The 11,277-nt window shown below is 42.4% G+C and overlaps 1 protein-coding gene across 1 annotated transcript; it reads right to left on the bottom strand.

Annotated features, from left to right (window-relative positions):
• Nucleotides 1-4,021: 4,021 nt before the first annotated feature.
• LOC130112206 (neuronal acetylcholine receptor subunit beta-2-like) lies at nucleotides 4,022-10,579 on the bottom strand. The gene is made up of 4 exons (XM_056279471.1): nucleotides 10,538-10,579; nucleotides 9,415-9,524; nucleotides 7,165-7,691; nucleotides 4,022-4,656 (listed from the first exon to the last, which is right to left on the bottom strand). Exons 1-4 carry the CDS (start codon nucleotides 10,562-10,564, stop codon nucleotides 4,151-4,153), a joined length of 1,170 nt encoding a protein of 389 aa, XP_056135446.1. The 5' UTR covers nucleotides 10,565-10,579; the 3' UTR covers nucleotides 4,022-4,150.
• Nucleotides 10,580-11,277: the final 698 nt, after the last annotated feature.

The following is an 11,277-nucleotide window of genomic DNA, read 5'->3' as shown; positions in this document are numbered from 1 at the left end:
CTATCACACCAAACAAGACCCAAGATGCAGGCTGTGCAAAGACGCTTCTGAGACAGCCCAGCACTTAGTAGCAGGGTGTAAAATGCTAGCTTGGAAAGCATACACTGAAAGGCATAACAAGTGCCTGGGATAGTGTACAGGAATATCTGTACTGAATACAGACTGGAAGTCTAAATGGGAGACACCACCAAAGGTGGTTGTGAATGGCACAGCTAAGATCCTGTGGGATTTCCAAGTTCCAGACTGACAAGCAGGTGCTGGCTAATCAACCAGACATTGTGGTGGTTGATGAGAAGCTAGAGAAATACCAAGGGCTGAAGGAAGAACTATATAGGATGTGGAAGGTGAAAGCCATAGTAGTACCAATGTTAATAGGAACACTAGGGCAAATGGGGAGAGTGGTTCCAGCAGGTCCAGAAGAGTGCTGTCCTTGGAACAGATACTGCGCAGAACCCTCAAACTTACAGCCCTCTGGTAGAGGACCCGAGCTTGAGGAAGACACGAAGACACACAACACACTACCCGAAAAAGGGTGAGAGGGGTATACATATATATATAGTATATATATATGTGTATAGCGTTTTTTTTCCGAAACCATCAATGGTGTTGTGAGTGCTCGACAAATGAAGAGCGAAATATCAACATGGATACAGGAAAAAAGATTTTAATACATTGCAGTACAGGCCTGTTTCGTGTGTCTCGCACTCATCAGCTGCTAAAGATGAGTGCGTCTCGCAAAGCAGCTGATGAGTGCGAGACGCACGAAACAGGCCTGTACCGCAATGTATTAAAATCGTTTTTCCTGTATCCGTGTTGAGATGTATATATATACACACAAACGGGGGAGGACTTACATTGCATCGTTTGTAATAAATGATGTAAACGATGCAAGCATAAAGTAGCTACACACACACACACACACACACACACACACAAAATTATTCAGCTAAACCATCTTTGCTTTAGGCCTGGAACAACAGGTGAATGTAATAAACTATCTCTTAGAATAGCAAACCAGTGGTACCGATGGGACCTAAGGACCTGATTGAGAACCACTGGTTTGGTTCTCCTGGCACTCCTGGTTTGGTTCTCCTGGCACTCCTGGCAATCCTCCTGGCATTTAAGTGCCAGGAGGATTGCCATGACTTATATACTGGGGAAACTAAACAGACGCTGGCCAAAAGAATGGCACAACGCAGGAGATCTAACACATCACGCCAGGAATCCTTTTAGTCTACACTCATCTACAGGCCAGTGGCCACTCTTTCAAGGATGAGGATGTGCACATCCTTGATAGGGAGGAACGATGGTTTGAACGGGGAGTAAAAGAGGCCATCTATGTTGAGAACGACCACCCCTGAACCCGGGGGGGGGGGGGGGGCTAAGAGTACATCTGTTGCTATCTTACAATGCTGTGATTGCAAACATTCCCAAATCCTGTGAATAGTACACATGGCCTTTGAAACTCTAGTTAATGGTCACACCCATATTTGCATATGAAACGGATCATTGGTTTCAATCGTTATACATCTGTCGCCATCTTCCAGTACTGTGACTGCAACATTCCCTAATCCTCTGTGAATAGTACACATGGCCTTCGAAGTTCTAATTAATGGTCACATCCATATTTGCATATGAAACTGGTCGTTGGTTTTGGTCATTATATCACTGTATTGTTTATAAGGGGTGGGGATACCTGCAGTCAGTTGAGACTGAAGAGGTCACTTAGTTGAGTGATGAAATGTATCTGTTAATAAACGTTGTATCCAGATGAACTGATTCAACCTTCTTTGATTTTCTCACCTGGATTATTGAGCATGCATCAAGACACTGGTTTGGAGATTAGTAATGAGGCAAGTGGAAGTAGGAGCGGCCGTCTGTATGTAGTGTACCTCCTCTTCAGCGGGCAGTGAGAAAAGCCTAGATATCCTGCCACCCTGAAATTGTTTTATGGATGCTGTGTGTTTCAAGTGCACAGTTGATACCATTGATTCAACAAAGGAAAATGTTTGACTGAGTGCCAGGCTTCAGAAGGACTGGTGTGCCCTGTAGTCATAAAAACTGTAAACTTTATTGCTTCACACACATGACACAATAAAATGTATGCAGGCTTCCCTCTCTCTGGCTGCTGATATGCACATTACAAAAAGGCAGAGGTTAATTGTATACAGGTGTTCCTCGTTGTCCAGATGAGCCACTTCTAAATCTGCCTGTCACCAAACGGATGCCTGAACTACCTAACAGCATCAGTATCAGTTGACTAAGCATATTGTGGCTAAGTGACTAAGTGTATTATGTATTTATGCTATATCAAAGTACCTCTTCTTTAAGGACATTCTAATGTCATCTCAAACAGCTAAAAGTATATTTCATAAGATAATTTTCTCTAAGAAAGAAAAATAGATAAATATCAGTGGTTTCTCTTTTCTTAAAATATCAGTTTTCAGTTGAGCCTAAGAATCAAAATGAAGTGATTTTGCTATAAAATATTCCTGAAAATCCTCATATTTCCAACTGAACAAGCATTTCACCCAATTATGTAATAAGAGACAAAGGGATTATAGGATGATTTACTCTATGCACTTAGAAGATAAATATTTATTAATAAATACTGCTAAAATGGGGAGTACTTTGTGAGAAAAATACACCGATAAGCCAAAACATTAAAACCACTGACAGGTAAGTGAATAACAATGATTACCTCATTACAATGGCACCTGTCAAGGGGTGGGATATATTAGGCAGCAAGTGAACAGTAAGTTCTTGAAGTTGATGTGTTGGAAGCGGGAAAAATGGGCAAGCGTAAGGATCTGAGCGACTTTGACAAGGCCAAATTGTGATGGTTAAATGACTGGGTCAGAGCTTCTCCAAAATGACAGGTCTTGTGGGGTGTTCCCGGTATGCAGTGGTCAGTACTCACCAAAAGTGGTCCATGGAAGGACAACCAGTGAACCGGCGACGGGGTCATGGGCGCCCAAGGGTCATTGATGCGCGTGGGGAGTGAAGGTTAGCCTGTCTGGTCCAATCGCACAGAAGAGCTACAGTAGCTCAAATTGCTGAAAAAGTTAATGCTGGCTATGACAGACAGGTGTCAGAACACTGCATAGCCGCAGACCAGTCAGAGTGCTCATGATGACCCCTGTCCACCGCCGAAAGCTTCTACAATGGGCACACATGGGTCTCAGAACTGGATCACGGAGCAATGGAAGGAGGTGGCCTGGTCAGATGAATCATGTTTTCTTTTACATCATGTGGACGGCCGGGTGCGTGTGCATTGTTTACCTGGGGAAGAGATGGCACCAGGATGCACAATGGGAAGAAGGCAAGCCAGCAAGGGCAGTGTGATGCTCTGGGCAATATTCTGCTGGGAAACCTTGGGTCCTGGCATTCATGGGGATGTTACTTTGACACATACCACCTCCCTAAATATTGTTGCAGACCAAATACACCCCTTCAAGGATCTTCTGCAAATGTTTTGGTGCCAGTACCAGAGGACACCTTCAAAGGCATTATGGAGTCCATGGCTCAATGGGTCAGAGCTATTTTGGCACCGTGAGGGGGACCTACACAATATTAGGTAGGCGATTTTAATGTTTTGGCTGATCAGTGCGTACCAGGCCAAGTCTACGAGGTAGTGAGTTTGTGGTTGTGTAGGTTGTAGTGTGTGTGTGTGTGTGTGTGTGTGTGTGTGTGTGTGTGTGTGTGTGTGTGTGGGAATACGTGCACTTGAACATGTTTGTGCCTACTCTTGACTATCCATGACATATATGATGAATGATTTTCAGAGAACTTTGTATGTCTTTTGGGCTATGGAGAAAATTGCCAGTATATGATACCAGCACAGTGAAAGAATGTGAAGCAATTTATATAAGAACTGAACTAAATTCTCTTTCATTTCATCCCCATTTCATCTACCATCTCTCCCATCCTTATTATCAAGAATCCATTGCTTCCTCACAGAAATCAATTCAATTAGCTTTATTGGCATGACAAATTGAAACATGTATCATTTATAATTCCTTCACCTTAATTAATGTCAAGATTCCTACTTTTACTCTTGCACAAATTAATTTATTTTTCCTTCCATCCATTTGTAATTCCCTTCCCTCCTGTCTTTTTTCTCTTTCTATACATTATCACAGCTGTTAAATCAAATATTAATTTCTCTCACCCCTTCAAAATCATCTTCTGTCTTCATGTGCTCGGCAATGTATCTCACTCCATCCACTGCCTCCTCAAGATCCGCATCCCACTTAACTGCCACACGCCTCCGAAAGTCCGGGAGCCCACCAATCCCATCTGGAATATCACCTACCTTCCAGCCAAACCTCCGGGCTGAATCATCATTCAGGTAGAAGTTGTTGTCAGTTCGGATGCCACCCAGTTTGATGTCAGAATAGCGTTTCTTCTCTTTGGAATCATTGACATTATTCCTGGCAGCACTGCGGTTGGCATATTTCCGGCGAAGCTTTTCACGGACATTGGAGGAGCCAGGACGTCTCATGAGAAGGAATGCAGGAAGGCGGACCAAGAAAAGGCGTTTGACCCAGTCCGGCATGTGATGGGTGGATGGTGAACGGTGGTGAACATTGAGGACGCACACACTGGTCACAATGGAGAAGGTGACCAGCACCATGGTGAACATTAAGTATTTACCTGAAAGAGAGAGGGGATGGTTAAAGAGCATGTGGTCATATGGACATAAACAAGCAATAAAACCTCAAATGTTGGGGAAAATATTAATAATAAACTTGACATATATGTAGCACTTTTCAAAACAAGTTACAAAAATCTTCACAGAACAGGATAAATTGTTAAAAATGTCAAACAAACAAAAAACATGGTAATAGAATAAAACAAAAAGCACTAACAAAGTCATAAAATGAGAGCAAAGGAGAAGAAAGCAATTTGTTAATCAAAACGGTTACAAAAACAAGTTAAAATAAAAGCAGTATTTTCTTCTTCTTTTGGCTTGTTCCGTTTTTCAGGGGTTGCTACAGTGGATTTTATAGTTTCCATCGCTACCATGTGAGGGCACAGCACCAATAGTGGCCATTGTTAACCGACCCAGTATGGTCTTGTCAATCCTCATACTGATTTGACGAAATTTTATGTCGGATGCCCTTCCTGACAATCATTAAGCAGTATAAATAAATGAAAACAAATATCAAACATTTGTAAAGCTTTCATAAAAAGATGCTTTAAGACAAGATTTAAAGGAAGCTAGAGACTTGGTTTTTCTTAGTTGAATAGGAGGAGAGTTCCAAAGTGTGGGGGCTCCAACAGCGAAAGCCCGATCACCCTTTGTGACAAACCAAGACCTGGGAATAACCAGCAGGGCTCCATCTGCAGATCATAATTGCCAAGAGGTCATAAACCAGGTCAATAAATTGAAAATGTAAGTAGGAGCAAGACCATTTAAGGCCTTAAAAGAGAGCAATAACATTTTAAAATCAATCCGAAATATAACAGGGAACCAGTGTAGGAAGGCAAGCACAGGAGTGCTATGGTCATGCCTTTTTGTCCCAGTAATGAGCCAAGCAGCAGCGTTTTGTACTACTTGCAGATGGTGGAGGGAGCCCTTGCTGGTACCTGAGTAAAGTGTGTTGAAATAGTCAAGCCGAGAATAGATAAAAGCATGTACAACTTTTTGCAGCTCAGCAATTGATAAAAATGACCTAATTTTAGAGATTCCCTTGAGCTGGAGAAAGCATGACTGAACATGTTTGATTTAATTATCAAAACCAAGGTTAGCATCAAATATTACCCCAAGATTCCTAGCAGCCTGCTTAAGACTACCTGATAGACCACCATGATTAGTACCGAAAAGCTGATGGAATTTGGGGGACTGAACAGTATGACCTCAGACTTATCCTCATTAAAATTACGAACATTTTCAGACATCCAGGATTTAATGTCAAAGAGGCAAGTTGTGAGATTTACTAGGGCGCTAGGATCTTTGGAATTTAGTGGCATGTAAACTGAGTGTCATCAGCATAAAAATGGCAAAACACATCATGATTTTGAATGACCCGGCCAAGGGGCAGCATGTATATAAAAACAGAAGGGGACCAAGAACTGAGCCTTGAGGGACACCACAACTCAACTGAGTCATTGAGGAAGTAGAGTTACCCAGAACAACAGAAAAAGTTCTGTTGGAGAGATAAGAGTGTAATGTGCCCTTGATGCCAACCCAAGTCTCTGACCGACGTAAGAGGATTCTGTGATCGACCGTGTCAAAGGCAGCACTTAAGTCTAAAAGAACTAAAATCAAGCAGTCACCTCTGTCTGCAGTCAGTAGTAGATCATTAGTGACCTTTGCTAGCGCTGTCCCAGTACTATGAAGTGCTCTAAAACCAGACTGGAAACTGTTTAAAACACTACGTGTTCATAAAAGAAATCAGTTGGGATGAAATTACTCTCTCCAGAACCTTAGATAAAAAAGACAATTTGGAGATTGTTCCGCAGTTGCTTAAGGACAGGGAATCTAAATTAGGTTTCTTCAGCAGTGGGTGACCAATGGCATGCTTACAAAAACCAGAGGCCAGAGAATTATTAAGAATTTGCAGAATAATGGGGCTAACAGTTGAAAATTTAAATACCTCCTTGAGCAGCTTAGTGGGAATGATGTCTAAGATGCAGGAGAAGGAGTTCAAATTGGAGACTGTACTCTCTAATACTGAAATTGTAATTGGTTGAAACTGGGTAAAAGAGAAAGAATTAACATGGGGAATGGAACAAATGCAAGAGCCAGGATGGATTTGGGACCTTGTGGATTATTTGTTGTCACAGCCATTCCACAGTTTGGATTAAACAGCAAAAGTGAGGATCAAGACTGCTAACCTTGTAAACCATTTTTTACTGCTTAATTTTTTGTTGAACATAAGAAAGTACAAATAAGAAGCCAACCAGTGTAAAATAACATAATGCCGTAGGTTAGTTTTCCTCCTGTCCTCCCCCATTTTTTTGAGTCGCCAGCCACCTCTGCCTAATAGTATCTTCTGACTTGATTTTAATTAAAATTTGCTTTTAAACATTGCATGTTTAACAGCTGTTTTATAAGCATGCTCTTTCCTGCTATATGGTATGGCATTGCATCTCTGACCACCACAGTTAGAAAAGAAATAAGGGGAACACTGATACAAACATGAAAACAACACTAACCTATAAGTGGCACTGCCAGTGAGGTAGGTGGCACTATCTTTGATATCAGCAGGAGGAACACAGTAAGTGCCAGCAGCACCGAGATACACAGAGTCATCTTCTCGCCGCAATCCGATGGCAGGTAAAACACCAGGATAGCCAGCGACGTGATCAACACGCAGGGGATGATCAAATTGATGGTATAAAACAGCGGCTTCCTCTTGATCACAAAGTCATAGGTAATATCCAAGTAGGTGATGTCATTGGGGTCCTCATTTTTGCGCGCCGGAAGTGAGACAATGTCCCACTCTCCGCTGGGCGTGAAGTCGTCCCGACTGGCAAAGTCACTGGTGAGGATAAGGTCAACCTCGGTATGGTCGTACGTCCAGGAGCGGAACTTGAGTGTACAGTTCTGCTGATCGAAGGGGAAGTTCTTGACCTCTATGGCGCAGGCCGACTTGTAGATGGCTGGGGGGAGCCAAAAAATGTCTCCCGTGTTGGAGACCACAGCATTGCAGTAAAAGGACACCTCGTACACACCGTCAGCACTACAGTGAGGTTAGGGGAGAGATTCAGGTTAATATACTGAAGCTGTATGTATTAGGAATACATGCCAAGATGTATGAGATGAGAAGCAGGCTAGGACAAATGTCAACACAAGAGTCTATTGAACTTAAATTAATAAAAACGGATTCAAATAACTTTTCATCAATCCCTTGCCCCCTCTATTTCTCTCTCTGCCTGTCTGCCTTTCTACCATTACAATCAATGATTATCGAAGACAGGTATACAATCAGCTAACCTCAGAGGTGTCTCCTATGGCTTCTAATCTCTTCGGATGTCCATCATAACATTCAAGAGGAGCCAAATTCTCCAGTATGAGAGGCGGCCTTGATAACAGCCATTTTACTAACCCAATGTGATATCACACATTCAATACACACATGATACCGTATACCCAGAGATGGGCAGTATTTTAATTAAATGTATTTAAAATACATATTTAATTACTTTTGAGTATTTTGTCATTTTTATTTTGCTGGAAAGCAAAGCAGAGTTGGACACCCTTCACTTTCTGGAGGACTCCAGAAAGGACCTTTCCTTGCTGGATTCATATCCACTGATCAAGCTACTCTGTGAGATTCAACACCACTTTGCCATCATCGGCACCAGTTGAGCATCTCTTCTCCTTTACAGGTATGGTTTACCAACCTCACAAAAGGCAATTAACAGCTGAACTGATGGAGAAATTAGTTTTGCTGAAAAACCACTAAAACTGAAATGTAAAAAAAAAAAGGTTAGATATTAGTTGTGCTGAAAACCATCTAAAACAGGAATGGAAGGACTGCAGTGTTAGGGGGTACACAAAGGAGTATACTCTTTTTTTAGGTTGTTGTTGGCATTGGGTGAAGCAGGTGCTTCTCTTTCTCGTCTACTATTTTGTACTGTATCATACTCTGCTGTAATTATACTGCTATGTCTTTTGCACTCATTCAATTGGTTGCTTGTAAAGTTGGAGATCTCAGAAATTTACTTACTTCACTGCACTTATATTTATCGCTCTTGAAAAACGCATCTGCTAAATGCCCAGTCTTATTGTCTTTTGAAAGAACTAGTGCATCACTGTAGCCTAACTGTTCAGTTTCCCCAGTTGCATTTCAATTGGCTGTTCACTCAGTCAGTTAATGGTCGCTTTGACTGAAAGAAACCACCCAGCATGCACCCCTGAATTGGCAGCCTCCCACCTCCTGATTGGCCACTTCAAATCTATGATGTAGGGAAATTAGCAGAGCTCATCTTTTCAATGTAGGGGGGTTAAGGTCACACCCATATTGAGGCTACTAAATGCCTAAAATGTGATTATCAGTTTGTAAAGAATGTATTTTTATATTTTCAATTTACAAATTACTTGCATTTTAATGAAATAAATTTTCTCACACCAGTATTTTGTATTTTATTTTGATACATTTGATGAGCAAGGATTTGTAATTTATAACAAGATACTTTTTGATGTATTCGTGCCCATCTCTGCATATATCATACCATCTACATGCATGCACACACACACACACACACACACACACACACACACACACACACACACACACACACACACACACAATGAACAAAGCCAAGAATGATTTTTCTATTTTGCCATTCAGTTTGGTCATGAGTGTATGGTCATTTTTCATTATGTCGACTTTAAAACAACAATAAACACAGGGTACCTACATGCATAATGCTGACACTTTAAAAACATTTAAAACATACTTGTTGTAGAGCACAATATCAGGCAGCCAGATGAGTTTGGATGGGATACGTAGTTTCTTGATGCCTTCATATTTGTCCGGGTCCCACCTCAGCCTGTAGTCATTCCACTCCTGGAAAGGCAGCGTTTATCAAGCCATATGTGGAATGCGGGGCATTGGTTTGGAGATAAGAAGGATTAGGAGAGGCTCATCTGGACAACAAGGAACACTCATTTCCCGTTAATTTCAATAGACACAGTCACACTGTGTCCATTGAACCCGGTCTTAATTAATCCTCCTGGGGAAATTCATCCTCTGCATTTAACCCATCCTATTGTATAGGAGCAGTGGCCAGCTGCAGCGCCCCGGGACCAACTCCAGTTCTTCTTTCCATTGGCTTGGTCAGTGGCACAGGCAGGAGTATTAACCCTAATATGCATGTCTTTTTGATGGTGGGAGGAAACCGGAGCACCCGGAGGAAACCCACGCAGACACAGGGAGAACGTGCCAGCACCACACAGAAAGGACCTGGGATGGCCTGGGGTTCGAACCCAGGACCTTCTTGCTGTGAGGCAACAGTGCTAACCACGGGGCCACTGTGCTACCCATAAAATCATTACATGCCCACAGTGCAGAGTAACAAGATAAAAATTGTGACCTGAATCATGAGTGATTGTACGATTGGCCAAAATTCTGATGACACGCTGTGCGTTAGACTCGAGGCCACGTCAGACAACAGGACAACGCTGAGGGAAAGGCTTTCTAACAACAACTAGATGATGCTGGTGGTGTTTCGTGTGAACAACATTAAAATATGAGAAAAGCAAGTGTTCTTCTTGGCCAGGGAATGATTTCTCTTCGGAGATATGATTTTTGTTTTTCAAATCTTACCCCATCCTGATTGCAGCCATGATGTCTTTGTGGCAATGTCCGAATTGGTTAGTCCCTTGAACTGGCTCGTAAGGCCTGCCATACTACACCAATGAATCCCAAAATGTCTGACTAGTAAAACTGTGTTGTAGCTTTTGTTTCTTTAAAGTCTAGGTTATATCAATGTCACACCACTATATCAAAGAACATTTCAATTGTGCTACAAATATGAGAACAAAGCATTTAGCCAAACTGAACACTGATGAAGATCATACCTGAAACAGCCACAGGTTGGTAGTCATTATCTGTTCCCTCTCATTCTGCAAGACAACAGAGGGGTAGTAATAAATCCACCTATTTTTACGCATATATTCATATTGATATTGTAATATAATGTTGACTATTGGTCTTCTGCCCATTGAAAAAAATTTGTACAGGTATGACTTTTATGTAAATATAAGACCAATACATAATATAAGTCATAAGTTCTGTGGGCCCAGGGACCATGGCCCTGTCCGGAGCTGCGCCTCAAGAGGAAACACCGAGGGCAGTCTGACAGGACGCAGAAGCGGGGCACGCTAAGCTAACTGCTAGCCCATGCAGACCGGCAATTCCGATAACACCGAGGGCGGTCTGGCGGCGACCTTGCCTAGCTTTGAGTGTGTTTTTGGTGTCGTGATTTGGAGTACATGGAGGTGTGTTGAAGGTGTCTGGCTTGGAGAGCTGGCATTGGATCAGCTGAGGGAGCCTGGTCTACCGCGTCCAGTGGGCCCGGGGACCACGGCCCTGCCTGGAGCTGCGCCTGAGGAGGAAACACCGAGGGCGGTCTGACAGGACGTGGAAGCGGGGCAGGCTAAGCTAACTGCTAGCCCATGCAGACCGGCAGTTCCGACAGTCATCCTGGCTTAAATTCATTCTCCTTGACGGTGATTTTTTTTTTTTGTCTCGTTTATATACTATATGTGTTAGTTTGGCTATATGTGTTCTTGTAGTTCTTGTAGTTTTTGGATGTGTG

The sequence above is a fragment of the Lampris incognitus genome, chromosome 5 (assembly GCF_029633865.1).
Source record: "Lampris incognitus isolate fLamInc1 chromosome 5, fLamInc1.hap2, whole genome shotgun sequence".
Taxonomy (NCBI): domain Eukaryota; kingdom Metazoa; phylum Chordata; class Actinopteri; order Lampriformes; family Lampridae; genus Lampris; species Lampris incognitus.
The sequence above is the reverse complement of the archived record's forward strand: the minus strand, read 5'-3'. Positions and strand labels throughout refer to the sequence as shown.